We start from the raw sequence: 27,966 nt of genomic DNA, 5'->3' as shown, positions 1-27,966 counted from the left end.
AGACGGTGACCCTGTTCTTTTGTAGACAGTGACCATCGATTGTATGGCTGTTTACATCATCTGCATGAAAATATTTTAACTTTGTGTTAACAAACCATAGTGACTTATAATTGTATGACTATTCAACTTTATTAAAAACATTCTAGAAACATTTCACAAAAGTGGGTTTATTTCCATATAATGCTTATTACAGTTTTCTTGCTTCAGTTTTATCTAAAGCCAGGCCAATATCTTACTCTAAGTCACTTTATTAGTAATGCATGCTCTTTAGATATGAAGTCCTTTTGGGCAACATGCAATATTCAGTTATCTATTGGCAATGCACTTCTAGGAAAGTTATGACATTTGGTAAGAGTAAACTTCAACCCCATGACCCTATACCGAGGTGGGGTGGGGGAGGGAGAATAGACACAAAACCACAAAAACATTACCAGTCAAGCACATTATAGCTAACATCCATTCACTTTAAAATAGCATTGTATATGGATTCAGGAAGAGTTTCAAAATATTTGTAGATCAAAAGGAAAGGGTCAAAGACTGGCATGAATGTGGAACACATTATTAGCTAAAAGGGCAGCTCTAATTCATTATCTCTGCTTCTAGCTATAGGGGGTAATCAATACAAGGTACAAGTAAACACATAGTTCAAAAGCCTTTGTGGAAATTCAAACTGTAACAGAAATTAAGGGCTCATTACTTCTAAGGGAATTCATTATGGAATATTTTTTAGATGGACATCTCTGTAGTGCATTTTAAATATGATTCAACGTCAAGGTAAACGCATATTCCAATGATTCTTTGCTTAAAGTAAACCAATTTGGGGTACTGTCATCAGAACTTACGGCACATTCTCATGAGTATCTTTTTGGTGGCAAACTTAATCCTTTGAGAATTGATTTTTGGGGAGGTATAGGCAAAAGTCAAGTGGCACAGCTGCTCTGTGAATATTGATTAAATATGGTAATCAAAGAAGTCACATAATTTTTTTTAAATATACAGATTTTTTTATTTTTTGGCTGCGCTACGCAGCTTGCGGGATCTTAGTTCCGTGACCAAGGGATTGAATCCGGGCCGTGGCAGTGAAAGCACCGAGTCCTAACCACTGGGCCACCAGGCAATTCCCATATAATTTTTTACTTTTTAAAAAGATTAAGCAATTTTATTATATGTCTCCTAAGTGAAATACCCTTATATTTTGTATACTTAGTTTGGCTGTATATGTTTGGGTTTACAGCTCCTTAAACATGCCATGTCAGTGTGTGGATAGTATACTAGGGTAATTTCTAAGCTGATAGAAAAGTGGGTGATTATATCCGTACTGTATGGACCTACACTCACTGCAGGCCAAAGTCAACAAAGCTCTGCTGTAATGTAAGAGATGCAAAGCAAAAGAGTCAATCTGATAATCCAGATCTGGTAAGCCCAATTCTGGATCACAGGAAAATTCTATTTCCAAAAATATAAGCCATTAGAAGTCAAGATTTAATTATAGCATTATCCTTATAAAAAAAGGAGCCGTCAATTATTTTTGAGAATTGTGAATACTTCTGCTATCTTAAAGCTATCTGGAATTACTAAAAAATATCTATACTTTATCCATGAATATTGACCCACTGGATCAAAGTGTTACTTCCCAGTCTAGACTTTACAAATATTTCTGGTACCTTGATCCAGGCAAGTGCCCCCTATTCTTTCCTTGGCCCCATCATAATCACTGCATCCTGTTCTCTGAAACGTTGTAAAGAATGAGGAACCCAGGGCTTCCCTGGTGGCGCAGTGGTTGAGAGTCCGCCTGCCGATGCAGGGGACACGGGTTCGTGCCCCGGTCCGGGAAGATCCCACATGCCGCGGAGTGGCTGGGCCCGTGAGTCATGGCCGCTGAGCCTGCGCGTCCGGAGCCTGTGCTCCGCAATGGGAGAGACCACAACAGTGAGAGGCCCGCGTACCAAAAAAAAATAATAATAAATAAAAGAATGAGGAACCCAGACCCTCAGGGGTTCCTGAATGTTGCTATTAGAGCCGCCAATACTCTTTGCAAATGACTTCTCTGATGGGAACAATTATTTCCAACCTGTATCAAGAAGGGAACTCTCTTTTAGGTGCCTAGGAAAGAGTGATAAAGGTTGCTGGGTATATTAGTCAAGGTCACTTGGGAAGACTGTTTTGTGGTTTCTTCTTCTGAGCTCCTGAGTCATCCCACATTACTGATGTACCTGTAGTATGATTAGCAATGTAACCAATAAAAACATTTTTTTAATACAACATGTAGAACCATCAAATCTAAAGTCCCTCATCATGACAATACCAGCTCAGCTGTAAGTCTTCCCAAAAGTGGAGCTGGTCTATTCATACTTTTACTTAGTTTCAAAGAGCAGGAAGCCTGCAAAGGTGGAGAAGCGCTGGTGGTCCCCGTGAAGAGCGCCATTGCCCATTCTCAGCCAAACCTCATCCCCTTTGGCCAGTTTCAGCACTGCATGGTTGCTGGATGTATCTGATTTCCCCTTTGTTTCATAACTAGAAAGAAAAAAAGGCACCAACTACTTAGTCTTTGCAGTAAACAGCCAGCTCTTTACCAAAATCCGTCCTCCCTTCTGTTCCGGAGTCTCATACAATTACGTATAGTCCTGGGATTAAATTCTCTAAATGCCATGTGAACAGAAATGACATGTGCCACTTATATATAGGATTCACCAATACAGCTCTCACAAACAGCCCCCCTGCTCCTTCCTCATTATGACTGTGTGGAATGCTAATGACAATGACCAGCGTGACCTTGGAAGCCATCTGTTGAAGCCCGAGTGTTTGAAGACTGTGCCATGAGAAGACAAGGAATTTCTATCATGTTCAAGCCCTTGGACCAATGTTATAGCAGTTCAGTCCACCTTAACTAATTTAGAATTTGGTTCTAAAGAAGGGTGCTGCCATAACGCAAACTAAAACATGTTTCATCGGCTCACGGTCAGGCAGAGAGGGGTGAGGAAACAGATATCATGGGCTTGAAAGTTGGAGATCCCTGTCATGCTAGAGCAAAACATTTAGGAAAACGTGATGACTTGGAATAGAACGCCTGATGCATAAAAGTGTCCACAAGCTTGTTGTTCTTTTCTCCTTCTGACTGTGGCAATGACAATGATGTGAGAATTTGGGAGTCAGTTTTATAGATGGCAGAAATGCTTTCACCAGCCCACATCCCTCAAAAACCTGGTGGAGCAACCCTCCTTCCAAACTCCACACAATTCCCTCCTCCACCCTTTCCACCCCATCCTTCCCCAACCTGAAACCAGGCAAGAAAAATTGAGTTCTAGTGTGTTCGAGCCACAATATTCTGGATCTCTTTGTTGCAGCATTTCACCTACCTAACTCATCTTTTTCTCTTTTGGCTTTTCAAAGCCTCTTACTAGAGGCCAGGGTCCAAAAGAAAAAAATATGGCAATCCCCACAAGTCATCAAAAATAACGGAGAAAAGATAACAACCACGAAGTTTTTCACAGAGTTTCACAATACCCATTTATTTAATTATGGGAAAGGTGTTGACCTCTCTTCCCTACATCTTAAGCTTATATCAGAGCAAATTGCAATATTTCTTTTTTAAATGAACTTCTTTCCAAGGTGCCTAAGGGCCAGGTTGCTAAGGTAAACATCAGAGCCACAACACTGCCTAAAGAAGGAAACCAACTCGCAACCCTTGAACCGCCAGCTCCAGGGATGATAGAGAAGGCCATCAAAAGGGCTAAACTCTAGGCAAAGGGGGCGGAGAGTAGGAAAGGAGAAGAAAAGGCTGAGAGGGAAGGAAAGAAAGAATGAGTTGAGAAAAGAATACAAATGACTAGTTATGGGGAGTGTTGCTAGTAATTAGTTCAAGACCTCTTATCAACCTGCTTATGATCAAGTTTATCAGATTCACTGCTTCCCAAACAGTAAAGATAACCTGGCCATATATTGTACATGGGAGGTCTCAACGACAACAAGGTTTATGCCAGTCTCTGCTGATTCCTATGTACCCGCTGGCATTGGCCATCCTTTGAGCGAACAATGGCAGCATGGATACCTATGATAGAAAAGGCCACTCACCTGTACATGCTGAAGACCGTGTTGCCATTGTGCATGAGGTACACATACACTTCCTCAACGTCCTCATGCTTCATCATGCTGAAGGTGAAGAAATACACACCTGAAAGAGGCCGATATTTATCCACATTTATATTAACTATTGTACATTGAGGACTGGGAGATAGCGGGGAGATATGTCACATGACGTCACACTTCTTTTGTTGCTATTCTACGTGGTATGTAGGTTCTTCTTGGCCTTTATTTCTATGAGTGTCCCTTTACCTGCTCTCACCTTCAAACTGCTTTACATATTATTGAGACTTTCTCAGTGCGTAGACCATGCTTCCCTAGCAAGAATACAAAGTCTTTAAAGGCAGGATTTGGCTGTATCTCATGGCCTCTCCTTGCCCCTAACAAAGCGCAAAGTATGTAAACCCATCCCTAGGTTTAGATTAACCATCATTCACACCTTCCTCAGGACACATATGGACAAAGTAGAGAGGCCTGCATGGAGGCACCCGTGGTCTTCTGTGGCCTAACAAAATGACCCAACAGCTTCCCTGGTGGCGCAGTGGTTGGGGGTCCGCCTGCCGATGGGGGGGACGCGGGTTCGTGCCCCAGTCCGGGAGAATCCCGCGTGCCGCGGAGCGGCTGGGCCCGTGGGCCGTGGCCGCTGGGCCTGCACGTCCGGAGCCTGTGCTCCACGGCGGGAGAGGCCACAACAGTGAGAGGTCCACGTACCGCAAAAAAAAAAAAAAAAAAAAAAAAAAAAAAGACCCAAGTGCAACATTGTCATTAGCCAAAGATAAGAAAGTACTGTAGCACAGTGAAATGTTCATCAGTTCTAACAGCTCCAGCAATTTCTCATGTTATTCATTGTAAGTAGGTGAAATTATGTACAATAAAAAGATTCAACTTCGACTCAGCAGCATGACCTTGCTACTAAAAATATGAATCCTTTTCATTAAAATAACACCAACATATTTTAAAATATGTTAGTTTTCTTTTAAGTCTAGGGCTCCTAATTGAAAGTAACTTAATATACCTGATACACTTTAAATGCCAGTGTAGAAAATACCTTCACTGAAAGATTAAGAAGAATCCAACAGTAGAGAGATGAGCGAAAAGGAAAATCTTCCTAACTCTAAACGATCTTGGTTTTGAGAGTGCATTTGGGAAAGATGAATGAATATAAATCATCAACCTCTTATTGATTTCCATGCTACATTTTTAAACTAATGGCCTTGTCTTAATCCATTTGAGCTGCTATAACAAAATACAACAGACTGAGTAGCTCATAAATAACAAAAATTTATTTCTCACAGCTCTGGAGACTGGAATTCCAAGACCCGGTGAGGGTCCTCTTCCAGGTCACAGACTTCTGGTTGTGTCCTCACATGGCAGAATGGGCTAGGGAGTTCTGTGGGACTTCTATGAGGGCACTAATCCCATTCATGGGAGTTCATGTGATCTAATCACCTAATTCCATCACCTTGGGCATCAGGCTTTCAACATGTGAGTTTTAGGGGGACACAGTCAGACCACAGTAGACTTTGTAAAAGAAAAACCCAGAAACATCTAAAAAAAAAAAAAAAGCACCACATAGTTCTATGCTGTTTTCCAAAGGTGCAATCAAATAAAATAGAAGCTCTAAGGCTACCATGTTGATCCATCTGCCTCGGAGTCAAGTTGAACCAAATAAAGATGTATGATTGGGCTTCCCTGGTGGCGCAGTAGCTGAGAGTCCGCCTGCCGATGCAGGGGACACGGGTTCGTGCCCCGGTCCGGGAAGATCCCACATGCCGCGGAGCGGCTGGGCCCGTGAGCCATGGCCGCTGAGCTTGCGTGTCCGGAGCCTGTGCTCCTCAACGGGAGAGGCCACAGCAGTGAGAGGCCCGCGTACCGCAAAAAAAAAAAAAAAAAAAAAAGATCTATGATTATGCTTAATTTAATGCCAGGCTTGCATATTCAATGTGCTGAGAATAAAATATACGATATAAAAATAAGTCATGTTCATTCATATGCCTAAAGATTGGTCCACAGATGAAAAGTAAAGGCAGATAGAAATTAGAGACTCAAAGAAAGTAATTTATATGTGTGCAGTTTTTCACATTTTACCAAACTTCTTATTACATGCACACACAACAATTTCCAATGCCTCAAGAAGATAAAGTGGGAATCAAAATGACAGAAAAAGGGACTTCCCTGGTGGCGCAGTGGTGAAGAATCAACCTGCTAATGCAGGGGACACAGGTTCGAGCCCTGGTCCGGGAAGATCCCACATGCCACAGAGCAACTAAGCCACAACTACTGAAGCCTGCCCGCCTAGAGCCCGTGGTCCGCAAGAAGAGTAGCCACCACAATGAGAAGCCCACGTGCCGCAACTAGAGAAAGCCTGTGTACAGCAATGAAGACCCAATGCAGCCAAAAATAAAATAGAATAATAATAATAACAAAATGACAGAAAAAGATATTACTTTTCCTGGAAAAAAATGATGACTATTATAAAAAATAGATGCAGAAGCATTTTAGAAAGACTAAGAAACCAAATGGTGAATAACTGAAATGACTATAGAGTTGGAAATATAATTCAAAAGTGAATCTATATTATATCCACACATGGCTTTGCTCTGCAAGGGAAGGTACTAAAACCAGAGGTGATACATTTGAACTCTGTTTTTCAGGTCTTTGTGCTGCATAATTGTAAAATTCAGCCTTCTCTGTCCCATCACTCTCAGAGTTAAGAAGTATGAAAAGGTCATTTTATAATCTATTGGATGAGGTTTAAACAGTAAAGTGGGAGTCAAATGATGGTTGTTATTGTCTGAATTATGTCCAGCTCAAGAGAATTCTAAAAAACAACTAAATCCTTGAGCTTCAATTATAAAGCCATTGAAAGCAATGGAAGCATTCATTGGGCATATCTACACACCTATGTAATTTGTGGCACAGACAGTGTTTAACAAAATAGTTATAGGAAAATTATAACATAAGCCTTCAGAGCAGAAAATCACATAAGAAGATTTAAAGCTGATTGAAGCATGATGAAAGATTGCTTCTATCACTTCGTATGTCAGTTCATTTCTGACTTCAGCTGGGTAGAAAAATAAATCAAGGCACACATTAAAAGCATTTGTGACAGGACTTCCCTGGTGGCACAGTGGTTAAGAATCTGCCTGCCAATGCAGGGGACACGGATTTGAGCCCTGGTCTGGGAAGATCCCACATGACGCGGAGCAGCTAAGCCCATGTGCCACAACTACTGAGCCTGCGCTCTAGAGCCCACAAGCCACAACTACTGAGCCCACGTGCCACAGCCACTGAAACCTGCACACCTAGAGCCCGTGATCTGCAGCAAAGAGAAGCCACCGCAATGAGAAGCCCGTGCACTGCAATGAAGAGTAGCCCCCACTCGCCGCAACTAGAGAAAGCCCACACGCAGCAACGAAGACCCAACACAACGAATAAATTTGAAAAAAAGAAAGCATTTGTGACAAATCTAACATGGCCACTGCACCCACCCGAATTTTCTTTTTTTTCCTTCTCAATACCATATACAGAGACAAGGAAAATTGACAACAAACACCAAAAAAGTATCCATTCTCTGCAAAACTAGGAGACTGAAAAAAAAATCAATAAACTTAACATATCAGTTAAGTGCTGTCACATGTCACTGACAGCAGGCAGAGTCACGGGGAGTCAACATGGAGGGCAAGGAGTTTTGAGGAAGCCAAGTGGCAGCAGATCTCAAACAGTGCCCAGAAAAATTCACTCCCTGATGCAGAAGGGCCACTCTGAAATATAGATGCTGAAAAGAAGCTCCTGTGAGCAGGGCTGAGATAAAGCAAAAGTTATGTTTGGGGAGAAGGTTGCTAGATAAAGTACAGAAAGTGTGGAAAGCCATCCTGCGGTGGCGGATCTCAGAATTTACCAGCAAATATAAGTCTCCTAAAGGCGAAGGAACCGGCCAGTGCAAGGCTGGTTTTAGAAGTTTTCCTAGACCCAGTGCATTCTGGGGAGACAGAGAAGTGTGGCCACACAGAGCGGCTGTAGTTAAAGGAAGTGGCGGGGCTTCCCTGGCGGTGCAGTGGTTAGGACTCTGTGCTTCCACTGCAGGAGCGCAGGTTCGATCCCTGGTAGGGGAAGTAAGATCTGGCAAGCCCTGCGGGGCAGTCAAAAAAGAAGTGTAGAGTGCTGGCTTCGGCAGCACATATACTAAAATTGTAACGATACAGAGATCAGCATGGCCCGTGTGCGAGGATGACATGCAAATTTGTGAAGCATTCCATATTTAAAAAAAAAAAGAAAAGGAAGAAAGAAAACAAAGAAATGGGGAGTCCCCTGGCAGCAAGGTAGGAACCACCAAGCCACCAAGCCTGGAAGTGTGCTGGGGTCCCTCCCCTTCCCCAAGAAACTACTGCATAGAGCTGATCTAGGAAAATTCTTCAACCATCGGTTAATTTTAGAAAGTAGAAAAGAACAAAAATTACTCACCAAGAAGAAATTTTATCATGTGGTAGATGAAAAATGTAAGCAAAGATTCCATCATGGGTTTGAAATATATTAATGAAGCAAATCCCTCTATGAAAGAACATTGTAAAACAGGATGCAGAAATCCGTGGTAGAAATGACCAGACAAGAGGAGGAACTGAAAGCCAGGACATCATGACTAATGTAAAACACAGAAAACATAAAAAAAAAAAGGATCACAGAAACAAGACGGAAGAAATTGGAAGAAGCAAAAAGGATAATTAACCCCTAGAAGATGCAATTTTAAGCATATGCAGGATAGAAATGGAAAAAGCAAACAACATGAAATGGAAGTAAAGAGCACCAAAAGATTAGAGAAAATAATACATACAGAAGACAGACTAAGGAAAGTTAAAAACAAAACAAATAAAGTATACTTGGAGTTCTTAAAAAAGTTAACCAGTGGTGTACTAAGGTGCAGGGGGAGGGAGTCAGGGGGATGCTTGCGAGCGGTCCACCCCACAGGGGAGGAGTATTTTATCTCTGACATGTTTAGAACTGCTGGTCTATGATGCTAATAAAAAAAATCTAGCTAACTTTCATTGGCTTTATTACAGTTTTTAAATATTCTATAGACAATATATCCCGTTTGCCTAATTTCCTAACACAAGTCAGACTGCTCCCAATGCCACCTCACCTTAGTACAACGAGAAGAAAAAACTTTATTTATGTTTTAAAATATAATTGAAAGACGATTTCCCAGACAAAAAGAAGGCTTACACACACATATTGAAAGGACACAGCAGGAAAATTTGACCCAGAATGATTAACACTTCTTCTAGAAAATTCACTGGACTTTGAAGATAGAGAAAGAATTCTTTGGGAAGTCAAGCAGAAAGATTGCCACTTATAAGACGAAAAAACTCAGACTTATGTCAGAGTTCTCCAGACCAAATGCCAGAAAACAGGACCAAAAAAAAAAAAAAGTAAGCCAAGGTTTTTATTTGCAGCCAAGGTTATAACAGTTTAGAGCATGTAAAGTCTCAGGGAATACTGATGGCATAAGCTTTCTTGAGAAAATTGAAGGATAAAGTTTAGCTAATAAAGAGATATCTGGGAGACTTTGGCAACATGACTAGTGGTGAACATTGAATATATTTAACTGCAAGGTAAGTCCAAATCATAGGAGGGGTAATGTTGACAAACTAAAATGTAATTGTTTTATACCTTGACAGTGTATAAATGATTCAACCACCAAAAGTTAAAAATTAAGAAAAAGAGACATAATAAGCTCATTGATTGGCTTATTTGTAATATTTGTAATATTTGAGATATATAGATAGATAGATAGAAAACACTATCCAAAAGAAAGCTGGGGAAGCTATAATATACTAAACATAGGAGACTTCAGAAATATTATCAAGGATAAAGAGAAACATTATATAATGACAAAGGGTCAATTCACCAATAGTCTAAATGTCTTTTAACTCATGAGCGGATAAACAAACTGATACATCCATTCAACGGAATACTACATAACCAGAAAAAGGAAAACACTATTGATTCATACATAGACATGTGTAAACGTTAAATGAATTTTGCTAAGAGACATATTGTATATATTGTACAATTCCATTTATATGACATTTTGGAATTCTAAGGTTGGAAAACTGATTAGTCATTGTCAGGGGTTGGAGTACACAGGGGTTGACTACCAAGGGATAGCACAAGGGAATTTGGGGGATGAAAGAACTGTTCCATTTGATACTATGGTGGTGGAGATATATCTCTATGCACTCGTCAAAACCCATAGAGCAGCTGTACACCACAAAGAGTAAATTTTGCTCCTTGCAGAGTTTTAAAAACTCAACTAGAATATGAGAAACTCAAGATGAGATTATGACAAATGAATCTAACTGTATTACAAATGAATGAAGTAACAGAACTGAAGGGCATGGGGGAAAAAGATGATCTAAGGGCTTTTAAAGACAGTGTTTTGACTGGACGGTAAAAATAAAAAAATTGGACACAAACATTACACCTAGTTGGTAACTTTGTTTCTCATGGCACACGGGTTTGCAATTTTTTAACTACTTTCTTTGTATACTAAGGTTCAACAAATAAGTAAATATATTATAGATTAAGAGAGCCAGGGTTCACATTGTCAAAGAAAGAAGTTACAAATAAATAAAGAGGATGCTAGGATGAACTCAGTGGTGCTGGATTTGAGTCAGATGTATCAGAATGAACTCATGTTTTTTCGTTTGTTTTTTAACACACAACATAGATAGATAGATAGATAGATAGATAGATAGATAGTAGGAAAATAAATACAGATATGTATGCATGCATGATTAGTATACATGTGTATTTCCTAACTCTGTCCATTGACAGGACCCAGAAGCAGTGACCTGCTAATAGCGATGAGTACATTTAGCACCCAAGTTTTGGTTTCTAAATACTAGTCTCCCAAGACTCCTTGGGAAAATGGGTATTTCCAGAGCTAGGACAGGGGAAAATGCAATATGAGTTTGAAGCAGCTTGTGAACTAGAAAGTAAGAAAGTGGTTGGGGACTGAATAATGGCCCCCATGTATGCTCATGTCCTAAAATCCCCAAGATCCGTGACTGTTACCATATATGGCAAAAGAGATTTTGCAAGGGTGATTAAATTCAAGGTTTTGAGATGGGGAGATTATCCTGGATTATCCAGGTGGGCCCAGGGTAATCACTCTGTCCCTATAAAAGACCAAGGAGGTCAGAATCTGAGAAGACAAAGTGATGTGACAGTGGAAGCAGAGATTGAGGTGATGTGGCCAATAGGCAGGGAATGGTGACAGCCTCTAAAAGTTGGAAGAGGCAAGGCCCTAGAGCTCTCCAGAGGAAACAGCACTGCCCATACCTGGACTTTAGCCCGGTGAGACTGATTTTGAAGTACTGACCTCCAGAATTGTTACAGAATAATTTTGTGTTGTTTTAAGCCTAGTTTGTAGTAATTTGTTACAGCAGCAATAGGAAATGAATACAGAAGTACTCAAAAAAAATTTTTTTAATGTTTTTAAAAAAGGATACGACCTTCCTTGGGGTGGTGGCAAAGGAGAGGGGATGAACTCAGTTATGACACATTTCAACTGTGAGAATAAGGGCTTTTCAAGGCAGAGGTAACTATGCCCTTAAGCTTTATTTGGTTAGTTTGAATGAGTTAATAATCTAAGTAGCCCACAGTCATCATCATTTTTAAAAATGTCTCTGTCTTTTCATATATATATATATATATGTTTTAACCAGAATCACAAAGAACTCTTAATTCCCTTAGGGTCTTTCTTTGTTCCCTCCCCCTTCCTTCCCTCCCTCCCTCCCTCCCTCCCCCACTTCCTTCCTTCTTTCTCTTGGTTGCTTAATTGATTAATCCAGTCATTTATTTTTACCTCTCACCTGATACTGGGGCCCCAAATCTGCCGGTCATGACATCGAAGAAATTTCCGATGTTGGTTTCGACACTGCTGAAGATAATCCCACTGTTCTGATTGCTGAAGTGAGTTGCCAGAGAAGCCATGAACGCAATCTAAGCAAAGAGTTGGTGGTTAATTAAAAGGCAATTTATCTTAGAGAAATAAGGTTTTGATACAAGTAAGTTTATTTCACCAATATTTGTAACAGCAAGATTGGAAATAATTTAAACATTAATCTATAGAGAAAAATTAAATCATGGTGATTTCTAACATTTTTATGCTAAGCATCATTAAAAGTATATATCAACAGTTCTGAGCATGTGTTTCAATGAACATTAGACTTTAAAGTGCTTTCTGAGATATTAAAATCCTATTATCAAATAATACTGGAAAATTTGGATGAAATCTTCTACATATAGCTATTAAATGTCCATTAGCATATACTAAAGGATCCGAAAAGTCCTGCAGCCAACTTTTTAACTTTGTTTGCTCTGTGTTATTTTCTCCAAAAAGACACCTGTGATATTATGATTTATAATAAATATATATTTAGTATTCGCCCCCAGTTCTGGCAGAGAACTAAAATCCTCAGAATTTCCTAAGTGTTGAGGGCAATCAAGGTGTCTTTTGTTATGTTAATGAGGTAACTTTGGAAAAACCCCTCGGGAGGGTCTGGTTGCCTGTGGAGCCAACCATGTGATTAGAGAGCTTTGAACTCTCAGTCCTCCCACATCCCCCCAGCCCCAGCCCCTGCCCCCAAACCTCCGCAGAGGAGAGATAGGGGCTGGACAGAGAATCAGACACCAATGGCAAGTGATTTAATTACTCTTGCCTAAGTAATGAAGCCTCCATAAAAACCCAAAGGACGGGGCTTCCCTGGTGGCGCAGTGGTTGAGAGTCCCCCGGCCGATGCAGGGAACACAGGTTCGTGCCCCGGTTCCGAGAAAACCCCACGTGCCGCGGAGCTGCTGGGCCCATGAGCCATAGCCGCTGAGCCTGTGCTCCGCGATGGGAGAGGCCGCGGCAGTGAGAGTCCCGCGTACCGCGAAAAAAAATAAAAAAAACCCAAAGGACAAGTTTTGGAGAGTTTCCCAGTTGGTGAACGCATGGAGATTTGGAGAGAGTGGCGCTCTTAGATAGGGAGTGGAAGCTCAGACCCCTTTCCCCACACCTTGCCCCATGCATCTCTTCCATCTGGTTGTTCTTCAGTTACATCCTTTTATAATAAATTGGTGAGCAAGTAAGTAAAATGTTTCTCTGAGTGCTTCTGTGAGTCGCTTTAGTAAATTAATCAAACCCAAGGTGGGGGGGGGTCATTGGAAGACAGAAGCACAGGTGATAACCTGAACTTGGATTGGCGCCTAAAGTGGGGGAAGGGCGGGGCAGTCTCGAAGGACTGAGCTTGTGTCAGAAGTGAGCTGAATTGTAAGACATCCAGCTGGTATCCGAGAATTGCTTGGTGGTATGGGAATAGCCCACACTCGGAAATTGTACCACCAGTGGAGAGTCACATTTGAAAGTCAATGCCAGTCCCCTGTCCAAATGAGTCATTGAAACTGAGTGCGAATTAGATCAATAAATTCTTTAACTTGCTGGGATTATCCATCTTGAATGAATGGAAGTTTTAAGGGAGAGGGGTGAGAGAGGAGAGAGCAAATAATTTGAAGTTCTGGAAGACTTGGGGTGTGGACAGGGAGGCAGGCCTGGGAGAATCAACACAGAAAGGATTGGGGCAGTCAGAGGACAGTGTGAGGGCACTGGGCACAGAAGGATGAAGAAGGGGTGACACCAGAGGACGAGATTTAGGAATGGGGATGAAGGGGCTGAAGTCACTCTCCATTACAATCTGCCCAGAACCAATCTTGTCTCCACTTTTTTTGGTTTGTTTTTGTTTTTTGTTTTTTGCGGTACGCGGGCCTCTCACTGTTGTGGCCCCTCCCGTTGCGGAGCACAGGCTCCGGACGCGCAGGCTCAGCGGCCATGGCTCACGGGCCCAGCCGCTCCGCGGCATGTGGGATCTTCCCGGACCGGGGCACGAACCTGTGTCCCCTGCATCGGCAGGCCGACTCTCAACCACTGCGCCACCAGGGAAGCCCCTTGTCTCCACTTTAATGCCTCCTTCAAAACATGTGAAGGTAGTTCTCCCTAATGACCGTAATGTGGTTTTAGGGTTAAAAAGCTGATGGAGCAAATGTAATAATTGCCCAGGTGTTCTCCATTAAACTGGCTACTACAAGGCCCCTTAACTAGCATATAACCATTCACAGATTTGGGTTAGTTTCTAGCTTTGAGAACCATCCATCTTATTAGGTACCTATAATCTGGGCGATGGCATCTGTCTCCTTTTCTTTGTAAATTTATACTGGCACACAGACCACAGGTTGCTAAAATTATTAAACAGCAGTCATTAAAAAGTTACGAAAAAAAAAAGACGTTACGAAACCAAAAAAGCAGGTTGAGTAACACACAGGATCTCTTAGCTTACCCTTAAAATAACTTGATTCCCCCCAAAATGATGGAATTTATCCAAGGTCAAACAACTACCACATGTGCCCAAATAAAGGGTAAAGCTTTCCCCCACTGATATTTCAGATAGAGTGGCTGTACCTTATAGTTCTTTGAAAGTTTCTCGTGTTATAGTATTGTCCATGAAAATATTAATCAGTAATCAAAGACAGAAATTGAAAAATTTTATTAGAGCCAACCTGAGGATTATAACCCAGGGGACAGTCTTTCAGAAAGCTCTGAGGACCGTTCTGAAGAGGTGTGGGGATAGGGGTAGATACCAGCATATATGTGATTTGGGTGAAGGGGTCCGTGCAATCAAGCACACGTCTTGGTAGAAGGTTACTGCTCTTCACAAGGAACAGATATCTTAGTTAATGGTTTCAGTGCTTTTCTAAGTAATGGTAAGATGCAAGAAACTGGGTTCATAAATTTCTCTCCTGAAAAGATCTAACTGTCTGAGGGCCAGTGCTGTCAGTTTTCCCAGAGCATAAGATGCCTCATCCTGATCTCCGCCCTGAATTCCTTTCACAGTGTATTGTAGGTCAGTGACTGCAGTGGTAATTACTTGGTTCTTATAGAACTGGATGGTGGGCAACATTCTTTATTTTACAATCCTCTCCCTTCTGTTCTTAATTTCAACCAAGGTTTGGGAGGCATTTTGTGACCAATTGTCCCACTGCACTAGGAATGCTCATTCCCAGGTCAGGCGAGGATTTCCTTGACGGGACACTTCATGTGCTATTACTGGACCAGACCCAGTTAACAGTAGCCAAAAGCCTGTGGACCACCTGTCTTACTAGTCTGTTACGGTCCAGGAAATGGCTCCCTCTTGTTGCTTCTTCCCATATCCCGAGTTACACTATTACAATCATTGATCTTACAGGACTATATATTTGGTCAATTGTTTCAAGTCCCCTAGTCATCATTTTTTTTTTTTTTTTTTTTTTTTGCAGTACGTGGGCCTCTCACTGTTGTGGCCTCTCCCGTTGCGGAGCACAGGCTCCGGACGTGCAGGCTCAGTGGCCATGGCTCACGGGCCCAGCCGCTCCACGGCATGTGGGATCCTCCCAGACCGGGGCACGAACCCGTGTCCCTTGCATTGGCAGGCGGACTCTCAACCACTGCGCCACCAGGGAAGCCCCATCATTATTTTTATTGGAAGCTCACTCACACACTGGTAATGAAAGAAAAAATAATCTTATAAAATAGGCAGAATGCAAGTAATATAGCTAGTAACATTAATAAGGTTGTAAGTAAGTAATGTTATCTTCTAAGGAGTTACATGTCTGGCGTCAAATGAAGAGAAATTGATCTTTATGGTGGAGCAGCTATTTCTGCCATTGGGGAGGTCTGGTTAATACATAATGCAGATGCACAATGCACACTAGAGGGGAGGGAGGAGGCCAAAATGGGCAGAGAAAAAATTATGTTTCAATTTTTCTTGTCTTGCCTTAAAATATGAATTTGATTCCATCAGTATGTTCTCTCGGTTACTTAATTTTAATCACTAGTTACTGTTTCAGGAACACATACCAGCCAGAAACAAGCAATAAAAAAATGCTAGTTTTCAATGTTGATAGGAGTCCCTTGGAAGAATCCATCTTAAAAATATTAGCCAAATAAATAAATAAATAACCCAGACTTAGTAATTTTCTTGGTGTGATCTAACCTCACATTTGCAAGTTTTAGGTGTTACTGACAACAAGAATTTTGAAGATCACTTAAAAGAGAAATAAAGAACAGATAAATGGGGGACTTCCTGGTGGCTCAGTGGTTAAGAATCTGCATGCCAGTGCAGGGGACACGGCTTCAATCCCTGGTCCGGGAAGATCCCACATGCCACAGAGCAACAAAGCCCGTGCGCCACAACTACTGAGCCTGTGCTCTAGAGCTTGAGAGCCACGACTACTGAAGCCCGTGCACCGAGAGCCTGCGCTCCACAACAAGAGAAGCCTGCGCAGCACAGCAAAGAGTAGCCCCTGCTCTCTGCAACTAGAGAAAGCCCACGCACAGCAATGAAGACCCAAGGCAGCCAAAAATAAATAAATAAATTTATATATAAAAAAAGAACAGATTAATGGGTAGTGGGCTTGAGATAAAATGTCCAATGATAGCCTCATAAATGAATTAAAAAAACTTTAAGCTGAAATGAATATGGTCTCATGACTCAAAATAAAATGCCTCCAGTAATAAAGATACTGATGAGAAAACCTTTAATAAAAATTAATGCCACGAAATCTGATCTGATAGAATTACTTGTATATTAATATCCATATATGTAATTTAAATATGCAAATGTAACAAAATTGATAAATAAATGGAATGGTCAGATATCTACTTAATAATATTTTATGCATCTAGAAGTTTACATATTTGAGTCGCCAAAAACCTTGTTATTGAACATGTCTCCTCATTTGGAAAATGGAGATTAGCTGATGTTCAGGGTTGCTTTGTAATTTGGTCCAATGAGGGTGTTGAATTTCACCCTTCGTACATTTCTCCCTAAGAATGATTTCGAAGCATATTGACAGCATAGGTCTTCTGCAAACACCCTGTGGTGGAGATGAACAAATTGAGACAGGTTTACTCAACACTGAGGATGAAGAAGCACTTAAGCCTTCTGATCCCTGGACCCTGAGTGAGGGTCATCTGGAGACGCGCCAAGACGATTTACCTGCAGTTCTGGTGGGATCCCCGGGTAGCCCTTCTCTCCTTTGGGGCCATGCTGCCCACGCTCCCCTCGTGGCCCCAGATCACCTTTGTCTCCTTTCTCTCCTTTGGCCCCTTCGTGGCCAGTGGCTCCGTTATTGCCATTGTTTCCATGGTTTCCTTAAACAACCAGACATCATCACATGAGAAAGCCCAGTCACTCATACTCACCATCTATTTTTATACAAATGCAGCTCCTTTCTTCAAAAATGACAAACTTAATTGTAAAAGGGGACCATCTGAAGCAAGCTCAAACACAGCCATGGTGACATCATCAGATGGGATCGCTTTTAAATGGGACACTGAAAACAGCCTTAGATACTCCTAAGGCTCCAGGCTCCAAAGCCTGTTTTACCTATAAAGCAAGACTTGGATGAAAAATTGCATAGAGACATTATAAAGCATCCTTAATAAGAGCAAAGATTTGAAACCACCTAAATGTCCATCTATACTGAAAGGGCTAAATTAAAAAATGGTACATCCCAGTAAATGATGTTATATAGTCACAAAAAAAGAATGCTGAAGAAAAATATTTAATAGCATGATCTTTTTAGATGAAAAAGGTTATGAATCAATCAATAGTGATAGCATGATACTATGTATATGTGTATATATATGTATATAATATAAAATATGTACATGTTTTATCCAAAGGGGAAAAAGACTAGAACAAATTACATAAAAATATTTTGCAGTGGTTATTTTTTTCTAAGTGGATGAAGCACAAATGATTTTTGTGTCATTCTATACACTTTTCTGCATTTTTGAAATTTTCTACAAAGAACACGAACTACTTTTATAACTGGAGGAAAAGTAAAATCATTGATAAAAAATTTTAACAGTAATCTTGAAAGCAAGACTTGGTTAATGATTTCAACTCTTCACTTTACTTTGCTAAGAGATAATTTCTACACCTCTCCCTTTATTTTTATATTTGTTGAATTCCAGGCCCTTTTGTTGTTTATTTTGTGTGCCACCTTTGGTCAGGTTTCATACCGAGCTTGCAATTCTTCCAGATTAATGAACTTTGACTGGGTTTACAAGTTAATGTGCTAATGACAAAACTGTTCCTGATGGGAAGCACGTAGCCAAGGCCAGCCTGTCCTGTGACCTCAGAAGAGTTTAGACGTAAGAAGATTTTAGAGGGATCTGAAAGTCCCCTACCCGTAATCACTGTACGGGCTGCCTGCTGCCCTTGATGTTCAGTGACATAGATTCCAAGCTACTGATCATAAAATCTAACAGAGCACTTTCTTATTCTAAATTTGGTTTCATTTGACAAGCCACTCCAAAGTATTAAGAAAAATTAAACCTTATTTGTTAAATATTAACATCAATGGAGTAACTCAGAGAAGAGCAAGCAGACATTTGTCAAACCCTGAGAAAATGTTCTATCCCCAGGAATTGACCTGGAGACAAGAAAGTCAGTTAAACCCCCAGATAGATTTGGAGGTCCTGGGACAGAGGGCACCTGGGCTGCCCTTTCCTTGGCTGACCCAGGAGACTAGCAAGTTCCCCAAATGATCCATGTCTGGGGTGCCACTCAGTAGTAGAGATGGCTGAACAGTGGGTCTAGAGGGACCCAGTGGAGCTCTACAGCGTGCCTCGTGCCACCATATGGTGCTGGAGCCCAAAAATGTCCCCATGAGTCCAAGAGAGGCATGAAGGTCAACTGAGAGACAGCTGAGCATGGAAGCGCCTGGGGATTAAGGGAAGAAAAACTCAGCTAGACCTAGAATCAGACAGAAAGATGTGTAGCTCAGTAAAAGAGACTGTGAAGATGACTAAAACCCAGACCAGCAAGCTCTCCTCCCCACTCTCACTTCCCAAATCCCCTGAAGCCTAGATCTGGTGCGCTGTATGGAGCACACGGTGGCAGAAACACTGAAACAAGAGTATAAACCTGTTCAGCTCCAGTGGTTGCAGACTCCACGCTGGGGAAGGGCCTCCTGGCCCACGCTGGGGCCCCAGCATGCCTAATGCCTATGGGATTCTGCAAGCAGCATGGATAATAAATACTATAGTTTATACAGTTCCACCTCATTAACTCAATAAGCCCAGTTCCCCACCCAACTCTCTTTTGGATTTTCCATGCGTAAGCTTTGGATCACACACAAGTGATCCCAACTCACTGAGCTTCACCCCTGGCTCCTGTTTTGGCACAGTCTGCAATTAGACTGGAAACAATGCATCTCTCTCATCCTTACCTGGAATGCCAGGGAGACCAGGAGGTCCAGGGGGGCCTTGGTAGCCTCGAAAGCTGTAGTCTCCATGACAACACTTGCTGCAGTCTGGGGGCAGTCCTCCAGTTTGTGGAGACTGAAAAAATACAAAGAGAAGCTTCAGAGCAACGTACATATGAGTAATTAGAACTTTTGAGCTTCCTCTGGCCACAGCCCCTAGGTAAGCTTAATTCCAAACAGCCTATGACAACATCAGAAAAGAAAGTGTGGGGTGACTTATGTCATCTTATGTCAATGGCAAAGGAGTCAGGGAGTAGCTAAGGTGAGGTGATGATCAGAAAGGCAAAGGAAACAGGAGAGTCACTAGAAGAACAGCCTCTTTGGAAAGTGCGAGTGGGAGTGGAGGATTGGGGCTGTGTTTCTGGGAGGTATGTTCCTGCGGCTACAGGAAGAGAAAGCTCCCTTTCTCTTCCAACTGCCAGTAGTCTCAGATGTAGCTAGATTGAGTAGATGACCCTCAAATGATAAAAATTACCAACCTCAAATATAGTTATTAAGTCTATCTATATTCATGATACCGGGTAAAGAGTTCTTAGAAATTCTGAATTGTATCACAACACACAAAAATTGCCTTAGAAAATAAAGGAAAGAAAGTATTCATTAGTCCAATAAATTCTTATTAATTATCTACATCCTGAAACAACTTTAACTCCCTTTTTTTAAACTTCCACCTTTAACATGCTGTTCTGTTTCATATTCCACTTGAAAATTTAAAGTGATTAACGCATTATTTGAACCGAGATTTCATGAGTACTTAATGGATATTAAATGTATTCAAATATGACACTGAGTTCAACGCTTCTTTATTCAATGATAAATTTCTAAAAAACTTGTGCTTACTGTCAAGGAGCCAGAGATTTGGCAGAAGTTGAATGGCAGAAGAGTTAGAGTTGCTCATAAAATTTGGAGTCTCTTCTAAATTGGCAACTTTTTTTAAAAAATTATTTATTTATTTATTTACTTTTGGCTGCATTGGTCTTCGTTGCTGTGCACGGGCTTTCTCTAGTTGCGGCGAGCGGGGGCTGCTCTTCCTTGCGGTGCATGGGCTTCTTATTGCGATGGCTTCTCTTGTGGAGCACGGGCTCTAGGACTGCGGGCTTCAGTGGTTGTGGCTCACGGGCTTACTTGCTCCCGTGGCATGTGGCATCTTCCCAGACCAGGGATCGAACCCATGCCCCCTGCATTGGCAGGTGGATTCTTAACCACTGCGCCACCAGGGAAGTCCCTTAAACTGGCAACTTTTAATGATGGCTTACAAAAGACTCGTGGAAACTTTCCTCGACACCAATTATAATTCAAAAGTTTTTGGAAAATAGCATACTGTTGCTAAGGGATTCACTTTTTAAAAGGAAAGGATGGGGTGAGAGAGGAAGGACGAGAGAGAGAGAGAGAGAGAGAGAGAGAAAGAGAGAGAGAAAGGGAGAAAGGGAGGGAGGAAGAAGTCATTCAAAATTGAAGTTTTCTCTATCATTAGAAATCCAAGCAGAACAATGTATCAAGGCTTCACACAGCTGCACCTCTAGACTTTTATAGCACAGGAAACTCTACTCAATACTCTGTCATGGCCATGGAAAGGAATCTAAAAAAGAGTGGATATATGTATACGTACAACTGATTCACTTTGCTGTACAGCAGAAACGAACACAGCATTGTAAATCAACTATACTCCAATAAAAATTATTTAAACAATTAAATTAAAACAAACAAACCAAAAAATAAACTTGGGTTTTTTTCCTTACTCTCATTCCTTTTTCCTACAGGTCCCACCTATAGCTATTAAGAAAAAAATGCAGAACAGCATCTGTAGTCCAAGCAATTGCCTGCAATGGCTCAGAGCTCAATCTCAAGTTTTCAGTAGCTAGGATTTGGAGCAATCTCCTAGTCTAGTCTTCTGTCCCCCAGACCCAACCTCGGACAGGTATGGGAGTCTATGAAAACCTTTTATAAAACTGGCAGAGGCAAAGAAAATCAGTGAAAGCAATTGGTCTGAGACAAGGGATTTCAGACACTTGGAAAGTCAGACACCACAGCACCACCCCACCTTCTAATCCAAAGATGCAATCTGAGAAGTAGGTATTCTGTAATTTCCTGGTATGATTTTGCTAATATGAAATACAGCTGTTTAAGTTCCAAGAGATCCTAAGCTCTGCCAATAAGAAATTTTAGGGAAGGAGAAGGGTGGGGAGGGAGGGAAAGTACTGAAGTGGAACCATTGGTTTAAAAATAGAATTGAAAAACTGAGATGCTAAGAATGTCAGAAAAAGAAGTGGACTGGAGCCAGAACTCCCGTCATAGGTCTGTGTGACTTTTGTGAAGTCATTTTCCCCCAGGCATCATTTTTCTTGTCCACTAAATTAGAGGACAGGGTAAAGATGGTCATGAATTTTCTTTCCAGCTCTATAATACAAACAAGGATACTGAAGTCTTTTCCAAAGCCTCAGATGGTGACTTAGAAAGATGTTGTTTTGAAATCTAGTGTCTGGGTATGAGGCGTTAGCGCCAGGAGATGGGGTGCATACCCAACCACTTTGAGAGCATAGCGCTGCCGCCAAAACAGGGAGAGACTTCTGGTCATTAAGTGGGCCCCTTCCTGAGAACTGTCCTGTGACATTTCACAATATGGTCCTCCCTCTGGCTTGGTCTTTCAGAGTTCAGTCAAATGGAACCATGTTCATGAGCCTTAGAACAAGTTGGACAGGATGTGTTCATTGAGAAGTTTTCTCCCAGGTAAGGGAAAACGACATTCTAGGTAGTTCTCTATATTACCCTCTCAAGTTTATCAACTCCTTTCCCCAAATTAGGTCAAATTTGAACACAAAGTTCATGCAAATGGACAGCATGGGAGGAAGAAATTCCCTAAGACAAGTTCCATCCATTTTGTAGATGGGGGCCTAGGGGCAGCTACTGAGAATGAAGCTCTACTATTGGGAAATGACTTCAGGAAAGACAGTCCACAGCTCCTTCCTTAACTTAAGGAAGAGGGAAGAGAAAGAAGGTGAAGGGAAGTGGAAGAGGGAGAGATAGGTGTCCAGGAAGAGAGGGGAGCTGGATAAAGGTGAACAATAAAGAGCTACAGAGAAGAAAATGTCAGGAAAAGAGAGTGCAGGTCTGCTCAGCCCACCTCTACACATCTCCACACAAACGCTATGGCCAGAGTCATCTTTCTAGAACACACACTTGATCACCTCACTTCCCTGCTATGCACAAAAAAACAAACAAACCTTTGCTGGCAAAATAAGGTCTAAGCTTCTTCACCGGCCAACGGAATCCATCAGGTGGCATTAAAATCACTGATGTCTTCCTCCTATAGCCCAGCTCTCCAGCCACACCCACTCCTCAAGCCCCTCTCAAGGCTCTTGCTGTGGCGCATGTTTGTTTATTTTATTTTTTCCGGGGATGCCCACGCTTTCGTCTCATCATTTGAGATCCGACTCAGCGGCCACCACTATTCTGACCCTTTTCCCCCAATAGTCTTTTGTGCCATTACTTTGTTATCACATGGTACTTAATTACCTGTTGATTTATCCCCTCTAGAGCCCTTCAGCATTGTTCAGAGAGAGAAGCTTGGGTGTATTTATCCCCATTCTAAAGCATGACTCACACTAGAAGCACACAGGTTAATCGGTAAAGGGATGAATGAGGGAAAAGGAGGATTAAAAGAAAAGAAGCAGTGTGGGAAGTGAGGCAAGAGGCAGGAGCACAGAGCAGTCCTAAATTCAATGTGGGTCTCCGTATCCACTGGCAGAGAGCTGTACTGAACCCTCTAGAATACCAGTGGCTAAATCTCCTCACTATCTCCTGTTGGGGGCTGGTTTGGAAATACTTCAGGAACCCAAGGGAGTTGGAAAGCCCCCTGGCTTAAAAAAAAGAAAACCTAGAAAGTGGCTTCTTTTCCCCCTCATCTGATTTCAACATGCTAGATGCCTAGAGGCACTAGAAGGTGGGGTGGAATAGAAATGTAATTTGGATTTCAGTCAAGAATTGATGACCGATGACAGCCTACATCTGCCTTCTGCTGCCTCTGGGGGCTCACATGTCATGACCAGGAAGGATCCAGCAAAGAGCCCATTTTGTCCAGATCAAGGCTTGGACAAAAGCACAGATATCTTTACCACTGAGAAAAACAATGAGTAGTACTCACTCTTCAGCCAAAAGACTGTCAAATGAAAGAACAATCTCTAAAAGTGGCTTTCAAAAAGCAGAATTGGATTTAGAGGTTATCATTTCTTCCACGGCTCTGCAAAGGAGCAATGTTTTCTTGACCAGGCCCCACAGAATAGTTCGGGCAACTGCATTTGTGGTCAAGTTAGAAGTCCCAGGTTTGTCGCAGATCTACAGATGCTTCTGCCTGTGATCTTGGTCTGATCACACTACCAGTCTCAACGCAAACTTTCAATCTGTGGTCAGAGGGGTTTAGATTTCAGCTGCATGGACTTTGTCAGGGCCTATTCAACGCATAGAAGCAGTCAATTCTTGTAGTAAAACTTATTTGTTCAAAGATCATATAATTCAGGGGGCTTCCCTGGTGGCGCAGTGGTTAAGAATCCTCCTGCCAATGCAGGGGACACGGGTTTGAGCCCTGGTCTGGGAAGATCCCACATGTCGCAGAGCAACTAAGCCTGTGTGCCACAACTACTGAGCCTGCGCTCTAGAGCCCAAGAGCGACAACTACTGAGTCCGCACGCCTAGAGCCGGTACTCCGCAACAAGAGAAGCCACAGCAATGAGAAGCCTGCGCACTGCAACAAAGAGTAGCCCCTGCTCGCCATAACTAGAGAAAGCCCACGCGCAGCAATGAAGACCCAATGCAGACAAAAATAAATAAATAAAATAATTTTTTTAAAATGTTTAATAAAAAAAACAAAGATCATATAATTCAGAATAACTCTCCTTGCCCCTTATCTGATTTCAACGTGCTTGATACCTAGAAGACAAATCAAAATCTGCTTCTTCCTTATGTTGTACACTTGAAGCTAACATAATGTTATATGTCAATTATACCACAATTAAAATTTTTTAATTTAAAAAAATAATAAAGACATACTTGAAAACCTGTTTCTTCCTGTTCTTAATGTTTTCGATTAAAATGAGTTTCATCAATTTGCCATTCACTACACTGAAACCTTAACTCACTCCCGTACTACCCTGAAAGAGTTAAAGATGTTTCCTTAGATGCTGTGCTTATACTCAGCATCTTACACAAGTCCTCTGTGATTATCAGGCATTAACTCATACAACAGAATCAAGTCTGCATTTTAAACACAGTGTGCTTTTGTTTTAACTCTTTGGTCCTTTTTTAAACAGAGTGAACGTAGAGACTTAGCAACTTAGAGGGCTATAAATCCAATTACCAAGCCTGGCATGAAATGTCACAGTAAACTCGCAAATCAAGTGAAAAACTCAAAGGGCAGCTTCTCTCTGCTGGGAAGAATTAACGAAGTCCAGCTTACGATCTGCAGATGATTATCTCTAATGATCTATCTGCAAAGGTCAGATCTGCAAAGGTCAGCTCTCCTCCTTTCCGCATCAACAGAGCAAGAAAGAAACCAAATCACAGCAGAGCAGGGCTGGCTGTCCCTGTTCCCCTTTCTGATGGGACAGCTGTGGCCTCTCTTTATCTCAGTCCATCAGTGCTACCTCTGCTGATTTTCTAACACAGACCAGCCTCGTCCCCAGTATCCCACAGCAACCCAGAGAGAGAGACCCACAAGCAGCTCAGCCAACTTCTGGAAAGCATCGATCCTAAGAATCATAGCTGGAAAAAGAGCAAAAACAACAAAACTCATTAAGCTTTGACAGTAATCCTTAAAAGAGAATTCCGAGTACCTGGCCCCAGAATGGGGTGATCTGGGCTAGGTCATCTACCTCGGGGTGCGGTAGCTCATCTGGTCTCAGGGGTTTTAGGTCTGTAGAAGTGTTATTATCCACAGTCCCAGTTTTAGGATGGCTCCGCTCTCTCACTTTCTCCCTCTTGGAGCCGCTACGGCCAGTCTGCTGATGGCTTTGCACTATTCGCGCCACCACTTTATTAGCTCTTCCGCTCACCTCCATGTATTCATCTTGACACAGGCAAAAAGGGAGGAAAAGCAAAGCCAGCAGGTGCCAACAGACGAGCTGCCCTCCGAGCATGATTCCCAACAGAGCCACAGAGCCTCCTGGAGAAGACGGCTAGGGCTCCAGCTGCCGTGGTCTCTTCGGGCAAGTGCCAGGGCTGCAGATGAGACTTGCAGCCGGCCAGGCGGTTTTATACTTCGGTATGTAATAAATAAGGCTGCAGGCCAGAGGAAGAGCGGTGCTCCTCCGTGGGCGGAACGGCCCCCATTCATTACTTTCCCACATCACAGGCAAAACGATTTGTGTGACAGCTCCCAGTTGGTGGGTTCATAAATGTCACACCTTGGCACGTTTTTTGTTAAAGCGTGAAGAAAACATGCACAACCAGCTGGAAACAGGCAGCGTGTGTCCAGTGGTTTGCTTTTGCTATTAGACATGGAAAGGCTGTGCCTTTGCAGTCTAAGATGCCTTTTGGAAAAACCTCCTCCCGGGCTTGCCAGGAAATTCGGGCTTAACTGCATCAATTCCGTCTGAAATGGCGGTGGGAACGTGTTCAGGGCCATCAAGAGAGCTCTGCACTCTCATTGCACAGCTAATATTTCCCCACTGTAGCCGCCCCTTAAAGGTACTCATTTCTGCCTCTGGCACTGGCAGCAGAAGGCAGTTGGGTGACTCCAGAACACTGAGCTGGATTCAGGGGCAGAGTCTCTGGGTTTAACAAAAGCATTTCCCCATCCTAGGTTTCATTTCCTTTTCCCTGGAGTTCCCAAAAGCCAAAATTAGATCAAAGTGGACCAAGTCGCTTTATTGCCAGATGAAGATACGACATCCTGCTTCATATTAAAAGAAGGTTGTCTGTCTCTGGCTCCTCTTCCTTCTCACATATTCTTGTTTAAATTGAAGAAATCGAGGGACTTCCCTGGTGGCGCAGTGGTTAAGAATCCACCTGCCGATGCAGGGGACACGGGTTCGAGCCCTGACCCGGGAAGATCCCACATGCCGCGGAGCAACTAAGCCCGTGCGCCACAACTACTGAAGCCTGCACTCTACAGTCTGTGAGCCACAACTACTGAAGCCCACATGCCACAACTATTGAAGCCCCTGCACCTAGAGCCCGTGCTCCGCAACAAGAGAAGCCACCGAAGTGAGAAGAAGGTGCACTGCAACAGAGTAGCCCCTGCTCCCCGCAGCTAGAGAAGGCCCATTGCACAGCAACGAAGACCCAACACAGCCAAAAATAAATCAATAAATTTATATAAAAAAAAAGATGAATCAGGTTTTTAAAAACATAAATGAAAAATAAATAAAATTAAAGAATTGGAAAGCATCAAACCAAACAACCTCCCTCAAGTAGATCAGGATGGAGAGAACTATCATTTCCTTTAGGATACTTGCTACATTTTTAAGAATTCAGCCAAAGAGAAAATGGACATTCCTAACCTCTTAGTGACAATAAAGAGAACTTATATAGCTTTGCCATTAAAAATTGCTTCTAGGGCTTCCCTGGTGGTGCAGTGGTTGAGAGTCCGCCTGCCGATGCAGGGGACACAGGTTCGTGCCCCGGTCCGGGAAGATCCCACGTGCCGCTGGGCCCATGAGCCATGGCTGCTGAGCCTGCACGTCCGGAGCCTGTGCTCCGCAACGGGAGAGGCCACAACAGTGAGAGGCCTGCGTACCGAAAAAAAAAAAAATTGCTTCTATTTCCCTATCATTTTATTTAATATTACTCACTCACTCACATAACAAAAAGTCACTGCCCTCCTCCATGAGGACTGAAGACACCCTGGGACTTAAAAGGCAGTGAGTGACCAGTATGTGATGTTCAGACAAGGGTGGCAGTGTAAGAAGCCGAAGCTGGGGAAGCAAGGCCGGGTGCTGAGGCGACAGAGCAGCTGGAGAGAGGAAGGTGGCGAGAGGGCTGCTTACAGCTGCTCTCCTCACTCAGCAAAGGGGCCTGGGAACCAAAAGCCAGCTCTCGATGCAAGATTCATCACTCCTGCCACTGTCAGAGCAGCTGCTTCTAGACCTCACACTTATACGTAAAAGGACTTGGTGTGGAGGATGGCGTGAGAGAGTGATTCAGTAAAATAAAAGCTCTTCAGTTCACAAATGCAGGGGCCTCGGGAGCCATGCTTCTTCTAAGCAGGCAGCTCCCACCTAGCGGGGTGTGAGGAGCTCTGCCGTCCCCATTTCATAAGTCTACCCTTAGGTGTCCAGGATTTCCCCACTGGAGGAGTTTTTGAGTTCTGGGATGAGCACTCTTGGGCAGGTATCCCTGAGGAAGGTAGCACATCAAGCGGTTATCTGGCATCAATTCTTACTGAGGACTTTTGAACAGATCTGGGGCAGGAGACTGGGGAAGGACAGCTCTTAGGTATCCTTGGACAAGCAAGTGGATGGGATATTGCTGTGGCTCCGTCATCAGGGAAGCCTGGAAAATATTTTACAGGGAGACCACAAGGCAAGAAACGTCTCTGAAATC

At 42.6% G+C, this 27,966-nt stretch overlaps 1 protein-coding gene and 1 non-coding gene across 3 annotated transcripts; one reads left to right on the top strand and one right to left on the bottom strand.

Moving 5' to 3' along the window:
* Window positions 1-37: 37 nt before the first annotated feature.
* On the bottom strand, window positions 38-25,703 carry C1QTNF3 (C1q and TNF related 3). Of its 2 annotated transcripts, none has more exons than XM_004266017.3 (6): window positions 25,257-25,703; window positions 19,396-19,507; window positions 17,154-17,308; window positions 11,955-12,084; window positions 4,072-4,171; window positions 38-2,514 (listed from the first exon to the last, which is right to left on the bottom strand). In XM_004266017.3, exons 1-6 carry the CDS (start codon window positions 25,557-25,559, stop codon window positions 2,355-2,357), a joined length of 960 nt encoding a protein of 319 aa, XP_004266065.1. In that variant the 5' UTR covers window positions 25,560-25,703; the 3' UTR covers window positions 38-2,354. The 2 variants fall into 2 exon arrangements, with proteins under 2 accessions (XP_004266065.1, XP_004266066.1); XM_004266018.3 differs by having other exon boundaries at window positions 25,476-25,579.
* Window positions 8,242-8,345, top strand: LOC117200006 (U6 spliceosomal RNA). Its single transcript, XR_004481384.1, has one exon. It is a non-coding gene; the product is annotated as a U6 spliceosomal RNA (small nuclear RNA).
* Window positions 25,704-27,966: the final 2,263 nt, after the last annotated feature.

The sequence above is a fragment of the Orcinus orca genome, chromosome 3 (genome assembly GCF_937001465.1).
Source record: "Orcinus orca chromosome 3, mOrcOrc1.1, whole genome shotgun sequence".
In the NCBI taxonomy this organism is placed as follows: Eukaryota; Metazoa; Chordata; class Mammalia; order Artiodactyla; family Delphinidae; genus Orcinus; species Orcinus orca.
The sequence above is the reverse complement of the archived record's forward strand: the minus strand, read 5'-3'. Positions and strand labels throughout refer to the sequence as shown.

Excerpts from the sequence above, each read along its gene's own strand:
- C1QTNF3 (XM_004266017.3), bottom strand. The coding sequence starts at position 25,559 with ATGCTCGGAGGGCAGCTCGTCTGTTGGCACCTGCTGGCTTTGCTTTTC. Across the intron at positions 19,508-25,256 it reads TCACCCCATTCTGGGGCCAG|TCTCCACAAACTGGAGGACT; the intron begins GTACTCGGAATT and ends GTATTTTTTCAG. Across the intron at positions 12,085-17,153 it reads GGATCCCACCAGAACTGCAG|ATTGCGTTCATGGCTTCTCT; the intron begins GTAAATCGTCTT and ends CTCTTTGCTTAG.